Source organism: Sinohyriopsis cumingii, unplaced genomic scaffold (assembly GCF_028554795.1).
Source record: "Sinohyriopsis cumingii isolate HCF-2022 unplaced genomic scaffold, ASM2855479v2 utg000198l, whole genome shotgun sequence".
Classification (NCBI taxonomy): Eukaryota; Metazoa; Mollusca; class Bivalvia; order Unionida; family Unionidae; genus Sinohyriopsis; species Sinohyriopsis cumingii.
This window is the reverse complement of record NW_028315875.1, coordinates 4,419,817-4,442,931: the sequence shown is the minus strand read 5'-3', so window position 1 is coordinate 4,442,931 and position 23,115 is coordinate 4,419,817. Positions and strand designations below refer to the sequence as shown.

Here is a 23,115-nt window from a genome sequence, read left to right as displayed (position 1 = left end):
GGAGCCCCTACCGCTAAAAAATGACCCTAAACGATATGTCTGAATCTACATTTGCTAACAGACTTGTTTCTGCTCTAAACTATCCTTATGTGTTTCATCGATTAACACCATCAGACCAACCAAATTATCATTATTTGCCTCAGTATATATTTAATCTAAAATAACATTCTTAAAACCATGACTGAATCAAGTTGTATTCTTCAAAACCAAGTGATGACAAAACAAACCAAATTTTAAGAATGAAGTCTATTTTTAAGATTTTGGTTTTGTTTTGTTTTTGTTTCAAACAAGCACAAAACCGATTTCTTTCACTAAAGAATTCACAAGCGCCTTTACAGTTGTCAGCGACAATTAAAATGTGCTAGCATAAAACCTACCGAGAGCTGATAATGCGCTATGTGTGATGTACAAGGATTGATATAGTAACGTGTTTATCTTTTGAACTGAGAACCCAACATCACCAGTTGTTAGGCCCTTATTTCTTAATCAATACACCAAGAATACTTTTCCCATAAATGCGCTTTTCTGCAGAATTGACGAAATCCGTAATTTTCTAAAACAAGTACTGATGGTGAAATTTACTTTCTCAATCGACGAATAAACATTCATTCTTTTGTTTCAGGAGTGGGAGTCCTGAATACAAGAATAAAGAGGTGGATAAAGAAAACTCAGTGAAAAAATGGAATGTTCGATAAAGCAATTATTATGATCAATATAATTCGTATCTTAGTAAAGGTAACGATAGAAATTAAATGCGCGCGCGCGCGCATGATGTGTTTGTGTGTGTATGTGTGTGTGATTTGGACTTGAACGCAGCTTTTAAAAAAAAATCAGTCATATCGCTACCATGTCTGCAGTGTGGCAGTTTTTAGTGATGTCTAACACTGGGGCATCATGACGCAGACATGCAGCATGATGTCCCACCCAGCCACATTATCCTGACACCAGGCCGACCAGTCCTAACACTAACCTCTTAATGCTGAGCGCCATGCGAGGCAGTTGTTAGTACCATTTTATAAGTCTTTGGTATGACTCGGCCAGGGATCGAACCTCGACCTCTCGCATCCGAAAGGGATGCTCTAACCACAAGGCCACTGGGAAGTTAAATGCATAATTGAGAGACACTGTGTTGATCTCAACGGTGCTTGCTAATAATATCTCCTAAACACGCTTTAAATGGCTTTTTCTTGGTAATCTATTAGAACTATGTTAACAGTAGATGGAGTTCATTGCAAATAGTGTCATGCTTATGCAAATAATTTCTGGAAAGGATAAATTTGTCAGTTGAAAGATTATATAACAAATCAATACTGCAAACCTATAAACAAAGAAGGAAGATTCAAAAGGTCCTAATTCTGTATGAGTGTCTTATAGATTAGTACGAAGATTTTATGTCATTCGAGGGTGGGGGTGGGTAGAAATGCGTTCCGAGATTTAGTAGAAGGTATTTTCAAATCAATGTCAGTACTTGAAGGACTCGATACTTTCTGTATTAAATACACATAATATGGAGAGAGGAGAATGCAAACAAATTCAACTCAACTTGAAGTACAGCCAATATTGCATCTATATGTTAAAATAACTTCTCTTCAAAAGTAATTTATTTGTGTGTCTGTCTGGGTGTATATTTTATAAATGTCAGTTTTCTATTCACAATACACACACTCCTGAGATCAAATCGCCATGATTGCCTAGACTGACATTCAAACGTTGTAAATATTTAGTCATTCTCCTCTCCCCGCTTCTGCTGTAAAAAAGGCATGCCAACCAGACTGGTATAGAAAACCAATATACTTGGCCGGACACCTTATTATCCACTAAAATAGTTTGTCAAAAACAAATACAGACCCCAAAATCCAGACCACTATCTTGCTATTCACCCATTTTTTAAAAACAACAAAGTAGCATTATTGGCTATAATTACATCTGCAAAGTCATCAGATAAATCTAATCTAGGATTGAAAACGTATGTGGTATAAATGCAACTCCGGCAACATGCAAACCATGTGCACTGCAACGAGTCGAGACAAAATCATTTACGAACTTGGTTTGCTTGTTCCTCTTTGTATCTCTCACAAGACAAAGGTTTAGAATTAGTCCATGACTGCAAGAGTCGTGTAAATTGACTTATTGAAATAGATCGAGTAAATATATTAATCGAACAGCTATTTTACGTTTGTTGGAGTCATTGTTCTATTTATTCTTTTTGATTACCAAATATAAACCTTTAAGTAAAATTGCACAAAACAAACAACAGCCAAATAAGACAAGTCATGCAAGACTTGGCAAAGTGGAATTATCAGCCAATAAGGAAAATATCTTTTGCAGCTAATGTAAAAGGTCAGCCTATTAAACTGCCAAAGATAGAAAGGAGTGATGCTGCTGTTATAGCCAGCTCAGACAAATAGTTGGCAATATTTGTTTTTGTTATTGTTGGTGGTGGTGGTGTAGGGTTTAACGCCATTTTTCAGCACAAGATAGGCTATACATGGTGATCAGTATAAATGGTGGAGGAAGAACCCAGGAAAACACCGGGGAGAACCATCGACCCACCAGAAGCTACTGGCAAACTTTCTCACAGACCTAGACTGGCTGAATCCGAGACTAGAACCCGCGCAGACAAAGGTGAGATGGCAGTGAGCGCTTTGGACCACTCTGAGACTCGGCAATATTTGTCATACCTCTTCTAAATTTAGCATCATATGAACCTCAGGAACTACCCGCATCACTGCTGCCTCCATATTAGTTATACACAGTACTTGTTCCATCTCCATCTACTGAAAACCTTTCAAAAATAACATTGCCATCTAAAAATAACAGCAATTTGTACACCGTTTTCTTTGAACAGTTGCTTTAGTATTCTCATAATAGTAACCTGTACTCCTTTGCTTTCACAAGTTTGTGCTATTATTTTGTACTGGTGATATCGTTCCGGCTCTTCCACGATGACATGACTGGAGAGATTCTCTCAGACGGTGAACCCTCTGAGAAATTCCCCATATCTAACGGTGTCAAACAGGGCTGTGTACTCGCTCCGGTACTCAACCTCTTCTCCACACAGGTACTGCTCCATGCCATCCGTGACCTTGACCTTGGTATCTACATTAGATATCGCGTGGATAGATCAGTGTTTGATATCCGTCGCCTAGCTGCAAAAACCAAGACGCTAGAAAGACTCATCACTCACTAAAGCACTCTTTGCAGATGAATGTACCCTCATGGCCCATGAAGACATTCACCTACAGGCAATCGTGGACAGGTTCTCGGAAGCCTCCAACCTATTTGAACTCACAATTAGCCTGGGAAAAACAGAAGTCCCCTTCCAGGCCACCCCAAACTCTGTCCTTTCACAACCCCGCATCACCATTGGCGACACGCAGCTGAAGAATGTGGACAATTTCAAATACCTTGGCAGCACAATATCCCGTGATGGCTCCTGGACAAAGAGGTCACTGCGAGGATCCAAAAAGCCAGTCAAGCACTCGGACGACTCCGAACAAAGGTCTTGCAGCACAAGGACATACGCCTGTCAACAAAGATGATAGTGTACAATGCAGTTGTCCTCATGTCTCTCTTGTACGGCTGTGAAACGTGGACTGTCTGCCGAAGGCATATCAGTTGAAACAATTCCACCAGCGCTCCCTGAGATCCATCATGCAGTTCAAGTGGCAGGACCAAATCACCAACCAGGAAGTCCTTGATAGAGCCAACACAACAAGCATTGAAGCCAAGCTAATCCTGACCCAGCTTCGTTGGACTGGCCATATCATCCGCATGGGTCAAAACAGAATCCCAAAGCTGCTGTTCTTTGTCGAACTAGTCCAATGCAACCGAAACCAAGGCAGCCCTCGCATGAGGTACAAAGACAATCTCAAGACGCACATCAAATGGACAGACCTTCAACCCTACCAGCTCGAGCTCGCTGCCACAGGCAAAAGCCACTGGCGAGCCCTGACAATAAAAGCCTGTTCCACCTTCGAGGTTAACCGCCGCCAGTGTCTTGCTGCAGCTCGTGAGTGACGTCACAGAGCTGTATCCCAGCCACCCCTAACCACCGGTGTCCCATGCCCCACCTGAAACCGCCTGTGTGCATCGGACTTTTGGACTCCAGAGCCACACGCGCGACCGCCGTCGATGCGACTGCACAACGTGTCTTCTTTTGAGAGAGAGAGAGAGATCTTTCTAGATTACCTTTTATTTGCTTGTCGTACATTTCAGCGTTTGATTTCACCAACCTTAATTTTGATTTTACAGCATATACATAACCTTGCAATTCTCTCTTCTTCTGGATGAAATAATTCGTCAACATTTACTTCTCGAGAATAACCTCTTTCTTATTGTTTTGGTAATTATCATTTTCAAGTTCATTTTTAAAATCAAGGTATTTCCATGGTTAAAATCAGCGTGTAATGGTCACGCAATTTTACCAAATCTGTATGGTCATAAATTATTACCGTTTGCCTCTTTCTGTTTGTAACAGTTTACTCATTTTATCACAAGCCCATTTAATCTTACACGTTTTATCTGGTGTTCGATACTGTTGTTCAGTCCGTAGTTCCATATCACACACCCAGATTCAAACTACTTAAATTTCTTTTGTAACGTCTGCGCTTAGTTTCAGACACAATAAATCGAATTTTTATAAGTCCCAACTAGTTTTTAATATCATTCATACAGGAAATCTAAAAATAATATCTAGAAAGCGTAAAATAGTGGGTATGTAATAAATACAAAGACGCATTCGTGTTCTGTTAGGAGTTTCAGGAATCAACTCGTTTAATATTGGTTATGAATGTGTCTCAGTCTGACGGCCTCGACGTATCCATATGCCATATCAAACTCGTTCTTTCCACCAACTCAGGAAAAAGCATGAATGCAGTTTTGTGTACACATTTAATTGTTAACATCTCGTTATTCTCATTTGATGGCTTCTCTCCGTTCTTTTGGTTGTCAATCCTGGGAGCCGCGTTTGCTCAGTGATTGGTGTGCCGGATTTACGACCGAATCCTACCATCGGATCTGCCTCTGCATTAAATAACCTACTTATGTTGCCTTAGAGCACCAAACCAAATTAAGTTGCCTATCCTAAAAACTTTAGAAAATCACCTTTGCCTTTTGTAAAGCTACCGAGCTAGATACTAACATTTTACTTCGATTACCCTTCAAGAAATTTTCTGCATAAATGAGACCAAACAAGTTTATACGGATCTTCATCCATGCATAAAATGATCTTACTAGTCATCAACTAAACTATTAAAAGATGGTTATTGACGTGTTTGAAACTCCTCATTACGTAAATTATCAATACACGTTCCTGAATTATTGTATAAGTAATTTGTTCCCCGTAATCATCTTTATCATAAATTTCATCAAAATCTTCATCGTAAATAATATTATCAAATTCCACTCTACCAACTTCAGATATTTCCAAGTCTATCAACTTCAGATATTTCCAAGTCCTTTAAATGGATCAGAACGAAAGAAAAAAGTGACAAAGAATTTGATTGTGCAGAAGAAAACAGCGAATAAGTTCAGTACAAAAGAATACAAACAAGAAGCAGTAATTAATATAGCAAATGGTGAGTAGAATGAAATAACTATTAAACATTTAACGAAAATGAGGGGATAAAATGGATGGATAACAAAATGACATACTAAATATGCGTCAATGCTAAAATATCTGAATAATTGTAAGAATGTCGTAACGCTAGGAGTAAAATATTTATTGAGTAAATTTAATGTACAAGGTTTGGATTACCTCGATTTGCATCCAGTAGCAGTTACCTTGACAACTTTTAGATACATAATTTTCAAAACGTGTAGGCAGATGAAGAACAAAACAGCTAAAATTGAACACTGCAAAAAATACGACACCGATCTGTACCAGATGTTTGTATTATTGCATTGTTATACTGAGCGTTGGTTGTGCCAAGTGCTGCTAGTACAAGAGTGTATGAATACCACATATTTAAATCAACGAGATAAAGAGAAGAAGAAACTAAATCTATCAGATCCAAACAAATTAGACTAAAGCAAAACATTATGAAAGCACGTGATCAGAAACTTATCAATGTTTAAGTAAGAGGTATTTATGATTCAATGTTTTACTGTTTTCTTCGATATATGCTTTCAATAACATTTTATCCATTTTAAACGTGTTATCACCAACTCTTGTGTATCTTGTGTCTGGCCAGTGAATGCATTTCTTTTATATGTTCAAAATCAAAAAGCCCAAAATAAAAACTGAGAATATCATGATTTGTATCTAGGTAGATTACGTCAGCACCATCAGGCTGCCAAGTTCAATTGATGGACCACCCAGTATTTTTAAAGTTTGAAGTAGGTTTGGTGTTTCTTTCGTAGCCTTTTCATCTTGGTAATAAAGTTTTCCTATGGTTTTTGTTCTTCTGGTACCTTTGATTTAGGTACTTTCTTTTACACATTTAGTAAACTTTTTACTACAAATTCTATATTAGTTCTAATTTTGTCTCCAATTGTTGAGGTATATTTTGTAATAAGGCTTACAATAATTGATTTTTCTGAACTCTGTGTTGTTTTTTTTACTTATTGCATCTGGGGTTTCTCTTAGTCTCCATTCCATTTATAATATTATTTCAGTCACAATGAACTAGCAAAATTGTACTAATGCTACCTTCAAAATGATTGCAAAATGAACTCAGGCTGACAAAAATGTTTCCTTAAAAGACGGTGTTCATTATTTGCAAAATGGTCTATGCTGCTTTATATCTACTCTTAAAACAGGTTTAAGTAAGTAGACATTGTCTCTAACATTATCTGATCATTTTGTTAAAAAATAAATGAAATGTAATGCAAGAGGTGAACAAATTCGTGAAAACAAACTTTTAAATACATTTTAAGGTTGGAAAAAAGATTTAAAAAAGATTGTTGTAGAGCTTTTAACCTAGATCGAGGTTAGTATGGCAACTGTTTCAAGTAGAACAGGTTTTTCAGCTGCTGGAATTGTAGGGATAGTTACTGGATTTTTATTATTTATATAAAAAGAATGGCAACAACGGCTAAGTGGAGTCTTCCACATAAAATTATTCAAGCTTTTTAGGGTGTTGACCTGTTAAATATGTTTGTACGGTGATTAAGTATATATATATATATATATATATATATATATATATATATATATATATATATATATATATATATATATATATATATATATATCGTCCATGGAAGTAATTTCAAAGAAATCATTATCAGAGATGAAGAAAATGTATTAAATTTTCATGGTATGATAGTAAATACCATGAGAGTAATTATGTTTTTCACATTAAGTAGATGTAAAAGTATTTTTAAAAATTCCTGTTGATATTAATCCTGGAGAAAGAAAACAATTTTAGGAGACATAAATGCTGACTTAAACACCAATAACAATCATATTATCAAGGTAACAGATAACTTATATAAATCTGACACTTTAATAGGTAGGGCCTATGCTGACACTTTAATAGGTAGGGCCTATGCTGACACTTTAATAGGTAGGGATTATACTGACACTTTAATAGGTAGGGCGTATGCTGACACTTTAATAGGTAGGGATTATACTGACACTTTAATAGGCAGGGTCTATGCTGACACTTTAATAGGTAGGGCCTATGCTGACACTTTAATAGGTAGGGCCTATGCTAACACTTTAATAGGCAGGGTTTATGTTGACACTTTAATAGGCAGGGTTTATGCTGACACTTTAGTAGGTAGGGCATATGCTGACACTTTAATAGATATCGATTATACTGACTCTTTAATAGGTAGGGCCTATGCTGACACTTTAATAGGTAGGGCCTATGTTGACACTTTAATAGGTAGGGCCTATGCTGACACTTTAATAGGTAGGGCATATGCTGACACTTTAATAGGTAGGGCCTATGCTGACACTTTAATAGGTAGGGCCTATGCAGAGTTAAAATTCAGACATAAACTTTGGAATGATAACTATTTAAAAATCTGGTGAGAACAGGTAGACGATAAATTGAAAACAATAGAACAATAATCAAATAATAAATAAAACAACCAATATTACTGAACTGTAGATGACAAGAAGATTTTGCATGTTCAAGATTAAGTTATCCAGAGATTAAACACTCCATCCTGCGCTTTTGTTGCAAGCTTTACAAACTGTTAGAGAAACATCCAAAGAAATTCGAAACATTTCAACAAAACTTACTACAATAAATAAATGATAAATGCTGAAATACATTAATAACAGACCGGCATGGAGTAAATTAAAAAGTCTCTGGAAAATTCCAATACATACAAAGCCCGATTTCAACATTTATGTAAAGAATAAAACCATACGAATGAATATAAAATGATGAAGACATGTGAAAGGTAGTTGATGACTTCAAAGTTATTTTAACAAAGTTGGAAGATAAATTGACTCCTAACACCAATACTTCCTTGCCATTGCAAAACAATAAGAAAATGATTTCACCAAAATAACAAAATATAGATAAAAATAAGAGCAAAATAAATGTGAGTCATAGTAGCATTTGATCTATCTTTTACTCATTTAAGTGATGTGTGATTTGAATTTTTAACGTAACTTTTTAAAACAAATCAGTCATATTGCTACAATGTCTGCATTGTGGCAGTATATAGTGATGTCTAGGCATCATGCCACAACTATGTATCATCAGGTCTCACCCAGTCACATTACCCTGACACCAGGCCGAACAGTCCAGACACTATTTTCTTAATGCTGAGCGCCTAGCCAGGCAGCAGTTAGTACCATTTTTATAAGTCTTTGGCATGACTTGGCCCTGGTTTGAACATGTGACCTCCTGCACCCGAGGTGGAAAAATCAACATGATACATAATCAGATATGACCAATTCCAAAAATCAAAACTCATTGCTAAACAAAACAAATGCAAAGAGATAAGAATGAATACGTTGAAAACAATTCTATAAAAAGAACAGTTGCATTTAAAGCAGATCACAATAAAATAAACAAAGTTTTAATTAAAACCATCTTGCAGGAAAACTACAAACTCATGATTGGAATGAAACAGATGGAAATAGCGTCACAAAATGCTTTGATAATAGTTGGCAACAAATTTAACACCATTAAATATATTAAGTAATAAATAAAATATCTGCAATTATCACTGGTGTAGCTTTAATTGGTACTTCTTTATCATTTAAAGGAAATCAGTTTATGTTTATATTGTTTATTCCATACTGTAGAAGAAGCCACTATAAATCTTTGAAGAATTGCAGAACAAAACAGAAGCCATTTGATTAGATTAATGTAACAATGAGAATACAAATTTGGTTACTCAGAACATAAATAATTTGGATAATGCTTTTTCTCCATATTCTTCTACTCATTATCGTGCTGTTTCAGTGAAACCTAGATAACTTAAATAAACTTTTACCAGTCTTCCGATACGTTGTTAGCTTATAAATATAGATGTATGGATTCAGTGCTGTTATAATGTATGCTAATGTTTATTATTTATATACATATATATACTGTATATGGAAGGCAAAAAATTACTCACCCAGAGTTAAAATGGTACAAAGTTTTAAAATCTTAATCCAACACATCACTTATTACACACACTTTAAGTTGTGTACAACCTGAACAACAATTACATTTGGTAATACATAGGTTACGGCCCAATGCCTTAACTGAACCTGATGCGATTTTATTATTTCATTTTATATAAGTGAAATGGGATACTAACAACGCAGTGGTTAACAATCTAGGAAGAAAGCTTATTATAAAAATACATATTTTTTAAGGTAGTGGTGATATTTTCACATTAAAGGATTCTCTTGATGTTCAAACAGTTGTGGCTACCAGTAAGGACAAACAAATTAAAGCATGAAAAACTTGAAAAGTCACATGATCAGGTTTGGTAATGCATATATCACTGCAACACAAGCTATTCAGTCTATTGCATAGAACAGAAAAAAATTAGAATACTACACATAACTGATTTCCAAATACTAAAATAAGAAATTTAGAATAACACTTGATTTTCAGGTACTAACATTTTCAATCACCATTGTATCCTTTTGTTCTTCCTACAGATTTCAGATTTACAATTACACTAAGAAACGGCATCTGAAGTGGTAGAAGTTACGAAACAGGGTTATCAATGGGATAATATCTGCCTGCAGTATGATACAACCTGATTCTGATACAATGACTAATTCTGTTAATGAAAATTACAGATATATCAATGCTTTCTCTTTATGATTAAGTGAATTATCATTTCATTTCGACTAGAAAACAAAACATGCATTTTCCCATCTGTTACATCAAGAAAGACATTCTTCCAGATATAAAACAATCTGGAATACTGGTTTATAAGAATTAAGGAGCATGACACTGAAGTAAACAGCAGCATTAGTGAGACAAGCAAACAACAAATCCTGCATACAATGAGCATAAAAAATATTTGACATAGGTATTCATTTTCTGTTCGATACAAATATATTTATAAATTCTTTTCAGCTGTCTTTATATTAGTTGCAACTGTTGCCAGATCTGTATAATGACACAACTGAGTTTTCAAAACATACTGATAATTTTTAAAGGAAATTCAAGGTTTGAAACTTTTATTCTTAAATTCACTTGTAGAAAAAGCAAAGTTTTCAATCTGACTAATAGTTTTGTTGATATATGCATAGAAAATGTGTTTTTAGATTTGTAATGTATACCTTCATATATGTAGCAAAACTGAATTATTCTATAATTGAAGAAAAACACAGATTATTCGTTGTATTATTTAATCTACTTACAGAACCGATACATGTATACAAAATTTCAAAGAAATTGTACCTATAAATAACCTCCTGATTAGCCAATAAAATTCTGCATTCATTGACCTGTTTTTTATACTTCTATGTACATAATATATTGATCCTATAACCATGATGCAGCTGAAGTCCAGGAAGTGAAAATGACCAAAAGGAGTTAGCAGCTTTTTGTGATGTGCACATTTGAAGTAAGGCCAAACTGGATATTCTATAACCCATACTACAACCATCAATCATGCACCAAAATAAAGGGAATTAAAGGTTCTTTGAACACTACCCAAGATTTACATTTTTTTTTAAAACAGCCACTATAACTAGTGAGGAAACACAGGGAAATTCTTTCTCTTTAAAAGTCTAAACCTATGCAAAATATGGAACTGTAGAGAGTCACCTTAAGAAATTACTCAAACAATCTTGCCTTAACATCTTGAATCAGAATCAGTCTCATTGTTGTATTCAGTATTTCATTTGGGTGGAATTATCTATTCAGATTATTATTCACTGGAAATACAAAGTGCTCATCTATAATATTCATGGACTGGAATATTAATCTGGAATAATAGTGATCCAGACAAGAACATATTTGAATTATGCTATTGCGATGCATCAAAAGACTGTTAGCACATCCCCACACTACAGGCCACTCACATATTAGCATATCTGAGACTAGAGGCACATCAACACATTCAATATTGGAACATATTTGGAATACCACTGGAGTTTAGTTGGAATTTTATACATCTGGACTTGTGATAACAATTTTAGGACTATTTGGGATTTAATCTGCATTACTGTAAGTACTTTATAAAGTTTAACTTTGTATTCTAATGAAAGAAATTATTTGTTGAAGTTTCCAAAACTGGTTGGCTTTCGCTCTTTTCTGTTAGTTTAAGAAAATATAGTTGAAATAACGCATACTGTGCCTTACAATATGATAGACATATGATATACATATACACTAGTTGTGGTTCATAGTTTCATGTACACATAGTTCCAAGTCCCCATACACTAGTTGTGCATCATACAGTTTGATGTACACAAACACTAGTTGTGCATCATACAGTTTGATGTACCCAAACACTAACTGTGCATCATATAATTTGATGTACACAAACACTAACTGTGCCTCATACAGATTGATGTACCCACAAACTGCAGAGAGATCCATAAGTCATACCCCTTAATCAGCACATTGATAACCTATGTACTGAGTTTGGTAAACTGCCAGTCAGTTGTTTAGGAGCTGTGGACATGGACACATGGAATGTCTCACAATATTCTTCACTAAAGAGTGGGGATAAAGAGAACTGTATGTGTCCTACAATGTACCTTTAATAAACATCATAAAAATACCGTACAATTAAGTGAGAAATAACATCCCCACATAAAAAAAAGTATACCAAAAGATAATGCATTCATATCCAAACGCTTTATTGTATTTTACACAATTTGCACAAAGAACACGATGGGATACAAATGTCTGTTTACTATCATGAAATACAACTATATGTGCATACATCTCCTTATGTACATAAAAAATAGGCTGTTAGAAAACCTAACCATATATATTCTGACATAAATAGTTTTATATTTGTAATAACTCTAGATCATCCATAATGAGTGAATCTTTTCATTCATATGGCAATGCTGTATTTCTCAGGATGTATGCTCATATCTAGATTGATAGCACCATACAAGCAATAGGCTCCAATAATCTCCCTTAAACATCAAAGGGTGTAAATAATCACCTTAAAGTAAAATTCAGGTTATGATGACCTACCTTTGGTACTGAGGCATAGTGCCCCACTTAATGCATACATATATCAGGTATCATGATTAGCAAGCAACAATAAACTCCAATAAACTCAACCAAATACCAAAAGTGTACATGATCATGACAGCATGAAAGGCAGGTCACAGCAACCTATTTTTGATTTGGACATTGGTATTCATCAGGATGCAAGCGTATATCTGTTTTCATGACTATACAAAAATGTCCCAGAAAGTGATGTCAACATACAATGTAAATGATCAATGTAGCATGAAAATTCAGTCACAGCAACCTACTTTTAGATGGTGCTGTAGTATTCTTTAAGATGCATGCACATATCTATTTTCAAGACTGTGCATGCAGAATCTGACATAAATATAAAATATATATGATCAATGGACCATTAAAAGTAGGTTACAAGGACTTCAATTTAGTATGGTGTATGCATCCAAAATGTTTCATCATTGTGCAAGCAATAGTACCCGAGAAACTGATCCAAACAACGGTGGCATCTCAATACTCACTCCAATGACAACAATACTAGGTGTATATTACAAGCTCTTCAGCACATTCATGCAGGGGAGGTAAAAATGGTTGTGCCAAATAGCAGACTATTTGCTTTACACAATATTCTCTGAAAACAGAGTTACAGCACTTGAATGAAAAAAGCTTACAAGCAATTCCACTCATTACACAAAATAACTGAAACAAATAAATGTGTACCAAGCACTCAGTGCTCTGTCATTATTTGTGGTGGGTGAAAATAATATTTTTGAAATATTTAAAACTGTATGAAATAATGTAATTAAATTATTGTAATATACTGATTTGAGAGAAACAACAAGTTGTCTTATGTTACTGAAATCAACTACCTGCAAACACTAATAATTGCAATTGTGTAGAATAAGCTCATAGGAACCAAATACTTGGTCTTTGCTTGAAATACACATCTCAACTTAATCGATTGAGTTGTTTGCAGTTTCATAAAGAAAACTTAATGTTAACATCATATACTCTGCAGGCTGCCCACAGCCTCAATAATCATCCATTGTGTTTTGCTTTTGATGTTACAGAATATTTCACTAGGCTTTACACACATGGGTTAGAGTTTACTGCAGCTATACTCTATGACAGTATCCTCGGGTAAATGTTATCATATTCATCTACCCTTGACGATCTCTTACTTTGTGGATTAAAGTCAAGATCAATAAGTGATCAACATCAACAACGTTACATGCTAACAAAATTGTCATAGTATGTATCGCCAACAATATGGAATCAAGATCATAATGGATGGTAAGATAACAAGATGATTTCACTGCAGTTTCACAATGATGAAGATTTATAAATACAGAATTATTTTCCATCATGCTTATTCAGAGTAGACCCTGTTCATCAAGAGTGTGTTACACAGGAATATGTTCTTAATAATAATTGTACAAAAATAATAGACTTTCGTCAGAATGTTCTAATTTTATGTCAACATCATTTCATATCGATATAATAAATGAATACATAAATATCTGTATTGCTTGGTTCATACCATATTGTACTAACATTCAATATTGTCATGCGCCACTAATAATAATGTGAAGCTTCAACTTTTGATTGGCACCACAAGACAAGAGTGCTTTGAAGGGACTGATGCTCTACTGCAGGGGTGCACAACCTTTATCAGCCAAGGGCCAGATTGCATTCTCTAAGAGGGCCACAAATATATAATTACTGTTCATAGGCCAGATTTCTGCATCGTTTTAATTTGCCCTGAGGGCCGGTCAGCCCATGGGCCAGGGGTTGTGCACCCCTGCTCTACTGGCTGAAAGGAATTTCCAGAAATTCACAATAAGCTCATTTCATTCCTTAAACTGTTGTGGTACTTAAGCCATATCAAACCTTCTTGAACAACTCCAACATTCAATGTTTGCCAACAAAAATATTTTCTTATAGGTCTGAGTTAACATTATAGATGGGTACCACAAAAAATTCTGTACTGCAGTATTGCTGTATATACCACAATACACTACATTTACTTTACAGCAGAAGAATTTGCTATGAGTATGTTAATTGTGGCATATACTGTCATTTAAACACTTTAACTAAAGTGGAATGGTTCAGATTACATTACAGCTGACACCATGCTAAATACATTATGTCGATAAAAGCCTATGGCTGAAAACTGACACTGATGCCTGCAGTCTTGTTGTGACACTACTGTTATAACAGGCAGAGAAACTTTGTGTGGGATGCCAACAGGAAGGTAAGATATTATCACAGATGGCCAGTAAACAAATAAACCCCTAAAAAACCCACAAACACAGCTAAGAAAATATTTGCTGACTGGAGAAATTACATATAATTCAACAAGAGCAAGAATCTCCTCAACTTCTTTGGATCATTCTCAATCATATAAATGAATCCAGGTATTTATCGCATTAACATGCACCAGTATACAACAACAAAATTGGCATTTTTTTCTTTTCTTAAATCCCAAATATTTTTAAATGTTAGACTTTGTCCAAATATCTTTAACAACTTCCCATTTGACAGCCACACACTGTTATAGTGTTTTAGTCAAAAACTTCCCATTTACAGCCACACACTGTTATAGTTTTAGTCAAAAACTTCCCTTTTACAGCCACACACTGTTATAGTGTTTTAGTCAAAAACTTCCCATTTGACAGCCACACACTGTTATAGTGTTTTAGTCAAAAACTTCCCATTTGACAGCCACACACTGTTATAGTGTTTTAGTCAAAACTTCCCATTTGACAGCCACACACTGTTATAGTGTTTTAGTCAAAAACTTATGTCTATATAAACCATCTCTTCAGGCAAAGTATCCACGAAGATTTTCAAGACAACTGCCACAACAGCCATTTTGGAAGTTAGACCTGCATCATTTTAATTTAGGACAAACATGTGCCAAGAAGTCTTTTCTGGGAATACCCAGTCACTATCACCGTTTGTTCTGAAGAAGTATTCATAACAAGATTTTCATGGTCAACACTGTATTGGTGGCCTTAATGGGTTCATATCTGAATCATTTTCATGCAGGTCCAACAACACAAGACATCTTGGCAAAAATCAAAATGATAATATGACCGTCCTTTGTACGAGTTTCAAGACGGCTGCTATTAAGGCTATGTTGATTTACACAACTTTCATTTCAAACCATTTACATTTCGCAAATGTCTTAAAGAGGAAAACCCCATGTGAATATGACCATCAGTTCAGAAGAAGCAATAACAAGATTTACAAGATGGCCAACCATTACGGCCATGCTGGATGTCAAATTAGCTGTTTTCATTTAGGATCATATCAAAAGTCTTTTAGTGAAAACCCCAATATCAGCATATGTTCAACAGAAATCGTGATAAGAGGATTTTCAAGATGGATTCCATGGTGGCTATGTTGGATGTCAGATCGGCACACATTTTAATTAGGACCATCCATAAGTAATACAAATTCTTTTCATGAAAACTTCACATTAACATGATTAAAAAAATTGCAATAACAAGATTTTCTTGATGACCAGATAGTACTGCTGTCAGCCAGGACCATTTTCATTTAGAACTATATGGAAATCCCATGTCAATGTGATAAATATTTTGGAGATGTACAATAAAAATATTTTCAAACTGGCCACCATAGTAGCAATATGGTTGTTTAAGGAAACCATTTTCATTTGTGACTTACTACACCTCAGGATGAAACTGTATACCAAGTTCCACGACTTTCCTTCTAGTAGTTTAGGAGTAGTAATAACAAAGAAATGCTAATAGACAGATAAACAGAGGACAGATCCATCATGTAAGTACTTCTGGTCACTGTCCACTCGCATTCAAAAATCTAATTTAAAGATCATGGCCCTAAATAAACAAAGAGTGCAGAAATACTGTGAAATTCAACTTCACACAAATGTCCTATCATGTCCAACTTCACACAATGACAACTCATGTCCAACTTTACACAAATGTTAATATCCCTGACATCTATCATTACCTGTTACCCTACTGCATCTCACTTTACAACTTGCATAAGTATAAAATGGAGTCTGCCCTTGTAATCAAGGTCATTTCTTAATGGTTATTACAGAATTAAAATGTGGGATGGGCAACAGGGTGGCATGCAAGGCTTTCTGTTAATAAATACATGAGTAGCTGATGTAATCAAAACCATTCTGCATCTTTTACGTTGACCAATATAATTAAAATTCAATAGGTGATGGAGGTTTTGAAAAAGTTGCCTTCATTTATATCTGGATTAACATTTAATTTTGCCAACTGTACATGTATATGGAGAAATGATCATATGACAAAATATAGTACTTCAAATGACCAGCTGATAGTTAAGCCCACTGCATGTGGCAAAATACAATATTGCAACTGACCAGCAGTTTCAAGGAAAAATACTACAAAATACAAGATGAAAATATTTTCATATGACTTTTAAACAGAGTCATTAAAATCATTCTTAATGCAAAACATTTTAATAATTCTGAGAAGATTTGAACATTAATAATTTGGGTAATATGGAACTGGGACCAGTTTCAGTATAAAATTTTGGTTACCCACTAAATTTTAAGCAGTTTCTAGAAAAATAAACAACCAACTCAAAAATAATAACTGCCTACCTTAAATAATCAATTTTGGAATATACAGTGTATGACCTTGCCCCCCCCCCCCCAATCAAAGGGCTGAATACATTGACCCACATTTATTTCACGCAATAAATAATATTCTAAACTTATACATCTTACAGGGCCCCGAGTGGTCTAAAGCGCTCACTGTTACAGATCACTGCCATCTCACCGCTGTCTTTGTGGGTTTGAGTCTCGGGTTCAGCCAATGTGGGTATGTGAGAAAGCTTACCGGTAGCTTCTCGTGGGTCAGTGGTTCTTTTTGGGGTTTTCCCCATGTTCTTCCTTCACCATTTACAATGGCCGCCATGTATAGCCTATCTTTGTACTGAAAAATGGCATTAAATCCTACAACAACATATACATCTTACTCCATATCAACAAATGCAGCATTCTCATTGGTCAGAACAGTTTCAAGGTCTGGAGTCCAGTTTTATGACAGAGGGGGCCTGACATATTTTCAGCACCTGATAAAACATCACCAGGATAAAATACAAATAACAGAAATCAGGTTACAGTGAAGTCTGACACATTTTATAAACACCCCATAAACTCGGAAACAGACATTAAATTCCAACCTTGTTAAGTATGTTTGCTTCCTGTTAAGTCCTGCAAAAAGCATGTCTTGTGGAGTGCAAAATATTTCAAATGAGTGCAAAGAAATAATGTGTGTGGAAGTATTGCTATTGACAAGTAGAGCTGTGCATTGCAATATAATGCATATCATGTCACTGAGATCATAATACAATAGTATCATCATATCTGAAAGACTAGTAACGGTGTCCCTGTGACAGACACCTTCCTCAAGCATGCATCCAGTCTATATTAAATACATACAGCACTTGCAGAAAACTCTCTCTGCTCTTTTTCAGCAAAGTACTAAGAGCACTGATACCACGAAACACAGATAATCCATAGATATCAAAGGGCTGAATACACTGATACCATGATAAAAAGATGATCCATAGGTATCAAAGGTCTGAATACACTGATACCATGATACACAGATAGTCCATAGGTATCAAAGGGCTGAATACACTGATACCATGATACACAGATGATCCATGGGTATCAAAGGGCTGAATACACTGATACCATGATATACAGATGGTCCATATGTATCAAAGGACTGAATACACTGGTACCATGATACACTATTACTCTATAGAACTTAAAGGGCTGAATAGACTGAAACCATGATACACTATTACTCTATGGAACTTAAAGGGCTGAATACACCGATACCATGATACACATTTAATCCACAGGAATGAATACATTGATACCACAATACACAGTTAATCCATATGACTCAAAGGTTAGAATACACTGATAACACACTGACAACACAATTCACATTTAATCTGGAGGATTCAAAAGCTGAATACACTAATACTGTGATACACAGTTTATCTGTAGTACTCAAAGGGCTGAACAGACTGATACTGTGAGACACAGTTAATCTGGAGGACTCAAAGGGTTGAACAGACTGATACTGTGATACACAGTTAATCTGGAGGACTCAAAGGGCTGAATAGACTGATACTGTGATACACAGTTAATCTGTAGGACTCAAAGGGCTGAATAGACTGACACTGTGATACACAGTTAATCTGAAGGACTCAAAGGGCTGAATACACTGATACTGTGAAACACAGTTAATCTGTAGGACTCAAAGGGCGGAATACACTGATACTGTTAAATAAAGTTAATCTGGAGGACTCAAAGGGCTTAATACACTGATACTGTGATACACAGTTAATCTGTAGGACTCAAAGGGCTTAATACACTGATACTGTGATACACAGTTAATCTGTAGGACTCAAATGGCTTAATACACTGATACTGTGATACACAGTTAATCTGTAGGACTCAAAGGGCTGAATACACCGATACCATGATGCACAGTTAATCTGGAGGACTCAATCGGCTGAATACACTAATACTGTGATGCACAGATATCTGGCAGACTCAAAGGGCTGAATACACTGATGCCACAATACACAGTTAATCTGGAGGACTCAAAGGGTTGAATACACTGATACTGTGATACACAGTTAATATGTAGGACTAAAAGGGCTGATTACAAGATACCAAGATACATAGATAATCATTCTGTCTGATGATAAAGAATGAGAAATTGGTTAGACAGACAGCCCAATTAGGTGTTGCCAAGCCTATTATCTGATCTGAGTGAATATCAATGGCATAAAAACATGCCTATGTAATGTGTAGCCCTTTCCATTTCTATGGTCCAAATGGTGAAGTCCTCATTCAGTGTTATCAGAAATCTAAAATCAGAAAGCCTACACAATGAAACTTACAGGTCATTCAGTGCAAACAATAAAAACTGCAAGAAATAACACTGCAGTTAAAATGTTGGAAAAAAAGACCTATAGTTTTATCCTGTTGATAGACACATGTTTTGTAACTAAGGCTTGCTGCCCAAAATACAAAAAAAAGAAAAAGAAGCCAAGCATAATAAAAATAAAATAAATGACTAATTTTAATGTCAATAAAAAAAGAATCATCAGCAAAGCTGTGATGAAAGAAGAATCAGCTGAAAAGAGCTCAGAAGTGGATGCTATATAATTATGTGGAATCTAAAAAGAGCTCAGAAGTGGATGTTAAATATATGGAATCGAAAAAAAGCTCAGAAGTGGATGCTAAATATACATAAACTGAAAAGAAGTGTATGCTAAACGTGGATAATGAACATTTCATAATGTGCAGGTCAACATTAAAAACAAAAATGCAGAATAGAGTAATGAAAATAATTTTTTTGCATCTCAAAAATTTAAATTTATTTTGCTCCACAGGGATCTACCCTCCTGGGGCCCACCACCCTAACAGATCTCCACCCTGGATAGCAGTTGACCCCTGCACATTATCCTCTCTTTTTCTTCTTCATATTTCACTGTTTCACCTCTTGTTATTGGGGCATTCCAGCAGTACAACATACAACAATGCAGCATATAAAAGAAAATAGTATGATGCCTTGTGAAATGTTACACCTATCCACCTCAGAATGGAAAACTGCAAAATTTGTAGGAATGTAAATTAATCCACAAAAGTGCAAGTTTCTAAAGCAACATTCAATCACATTGATGGAAAATGACTGGAAAAGTGGAAGGAAGACTTTGTCATGGTGTCTTTCTGAAGACCATGGATATAAACAGGAGAAGGGGTCGGCATCGACTAACATTATGAACTCACCACTGCCAATAGAAATTTCAGCTCATTTTTTTCAGCAATTTTGGCTACAACAAGTGACAAGTCAAAAAGACACTCACCATTTCAAATGTTAGTAAAAAAAAAGAATACGCTCATGTAGAGGTAAACTGTACTATTTAACAAAATGGAGCCCAGGGTGGCTGAGTGGTCTACATTGCTCATCGTTACAGATCACCCGCATCTCACCTCTGTCTTTGTGGGTTCGAGTCTTGGGCTCGGCCAACATGGGTGTGTGAGAAAGCTTGCCAGGAGCTTCCTGTGGGTTGGTGATTCTTCCCCCACCAAATATACTTGCTCCCATGTATAACCTGACATGTGCTGAAAAATGGTGTTAAACCCATTAACAATAACACTAGAAAAGGTGACATTTCTAGATGAGACCCTGGTTGTTTTTAGACAGAATCTGCATTTATGTCTTTGAAAAACATGTGATGAACTCGGAGACCCAAATGATTTGGGGTTAGTGATGAATCAGTGGACACTTTGCTTCCAAAGTATGTGAATTCCTCTACCTATTCTAGTGGTTCATTATTTACAGTCAGTGTGATAGATTCATTGGTTAATGGTTTTTCCTTTCAAAAGATGCAAGAATAAATTCTGTCAAATTTGGTCAATATGAATTCAGACGTTTTTTTAATAATAATAAATCTTTTAAAGGTTTTCTATCTTTAGTAAGACGGATTAGCACCATCTGCAAAATCAAAAAATGCCTTCAAGCCCAACTGCTTTGTGTCAAATCTGCTCAGTCTGTTCAGCAGTTTTGAAAAGTCATTTTAAGGTCTGTCAATTTTTCAGTAATGGAAGTTATAATTGATGGTGCATTGACATCATTTAAATACATTTTAAGGGATTTTATGCATTGATGCTTCTCTTAAAGAGGGTAGAAATTCTAATTAGCACCTTTGGTAAGAAGTCTTTTAGTAATGGAAGCCATAACTGATGGTGGATTGCCATCGTTTACACCAATTTTAAAATCTTTTCTGCAGGAATGCTGTCGAATCTGGTCAAATTATATTCAGCAATATTTATGAAGAGATCATTTCAAGGCTTTCTGCTTTTAGTAATTTTGGCCACATTTTATAGCAGATGGGCATTATTGGTATAAATCTACATGGTCTTTAATGCCAGTATGCTTTCTGTCAAATTTGGTCTTTTTCAATTAGCACTACTGGAGGTAAAAAGTGTTAAAACAGGTTAAACTCCACCCCTGGGCACACTGTTTCTAAAATTTAGACGTTGCAGATTATACCAGGCAATCAAATTAAGTCTGGCACTACATATAGTCCTATTGGTTAAGCCCACATGAAAAAATTGCTGTCAGGATGCTACTTCACAAGAAAATCTTTGTAGCCTTTAATCTTCTTCAATTGTTTTTTCAACTCCTTGATGAAATCTGAGGGTTGAACCACGATAGAGATATCTAGTCCAACAGCTGACAGTAGATGTTCAATCTGAAATCGTAGAAGTTCACAAATTAATTACAATGTATCAACAATTATATAGTCTGACTAAATGCAAATTTTAGTCGTCTCCATCAGCCATTGTAAACAATAACTGTCATTCATAAAATAAATTCAGATTAAAACAATCTTGATTGACAAAACTATGGCCCCTTTAACAGGTTATAACAGTGATAAAACAATAAAATAAACATTCTTATCTGTGATATCAAAGCATCAGAACTATAAGAAATCACTGTTAACATAAAAAAAAACCTGCTTCAGAAGCTACTATCACCACGCACCCCAAGTCGCCACAAAAGTGAAAATCTGAGTAACATTAAAGTAATGGTTACTATAACCACCAGTAAGTTTATTTCTTTGTGTGCCATTCATGTTAAATCAGGCCTGTTTATACAACTGTGTAATTTAATGCACCAGTATTACTTTGTTAGTCACATCTGTCCATGTGTCTGTAATTAGCCACATTAGTACATGTATCAGTAATTACTTCTATTACTCACTTCCATTAGTCCACATGCCAGTAATTACTTTTAATAGCCTCATTAGTCCACATGTCAGTAATTATTTTTATTATTCACATTAGTCCACATGTCAGTAATTATTTTTATTACTCACATCAGTCCATGTATCAGTAATTACCTTGATGAGCAACTGATGTTTCATATGAAATATATGCAGACACTCTTCTAATGCCTACTCATTTACATGTAAAATAAACAGTATACCTGTTAAAAATAACTTATCACACTATATAATCTATATATTTCCTAATGTATGGTCATTAATACACCATGATGTACAGTCATTAACTTGCCATAATGTATAGTCATTAATATACCCTAATGTATAGTCATTATTATGCCCTAATACATAGTCATTAACTTGCCATAATGTATAGTCATTAATATACCCTAATGTATAGTCATTATTATGCCCTAATACATAGTCATTAACTTGCCATAATGTATAGTCATTAATATACCCTAATGTATAGTCATTATTATGCCCTAATACATAGTCATTAACTTGCCATAATGTATAGTCATTAATATACCCTAATGTATAGTCATTAATATGCCATAATGTATAGTCATTAATATGCCCTAATTTATAGTCATTAATATGCCATAATGTATAGTAATTAATAGGCATAATGTATAGTCATTAATATACCCTAATTTAAAGTCATTAATATGCCCTAATGTAT

The 23,115-nt window shown here is 35.1% G+C and overlaps 2 protein-coding genes across 3 annotated transcripts in view; one reads left to right on the top strand and one right to left on the bottom strand.

Annotated features, from left to right (window-relative positions):
- Positions 1–3,654: 3,654 nt before the first annotated feature.
- On the top strand, positions 3,655–4,020 carry LOC149774602 (uncharacterized). The gene has a single exon (XM_089945029.1). The coding sequence runs from the start codon at positions 3,655–3,657 to the stop codon at positions 4,018–4,020; it is 366 nt and encodes a 121-aa protein (XP_089801155.1).
- Positions 4,021–12,215: 8,195 nt separating this feature from the next.
- The window catches only part of LOC149774601 (uncharacterized), a 79,142-nt gene continuing 68,242 nt past the window's right edge, over positions 12,216–23,115 (bottom strand). For both annotated transcript variants that reach the window (XM_089945061.1, XM_089945060.1), the window contains one exon: positions 12,216–21,896. In XM_089945061.1, coding sequence (XP_089801187.1) covers positions 21,771–21,896 — 126 coding nt within the window. In that variant the 3' untranslated portion in view covers positions 12,216–21,770. The remainder of the gene's footprint in view (positions 21,897–23,115) is intronic.

Coding starts and splice junctions, on each gene's coding strand:
- LOC149774602 (XM_089945029.1), top strand. CDS start 3,655: ATGCAGTTCAAGTGGCAGGACCAAATCACCAACCAGGAAGTCCTTGAT.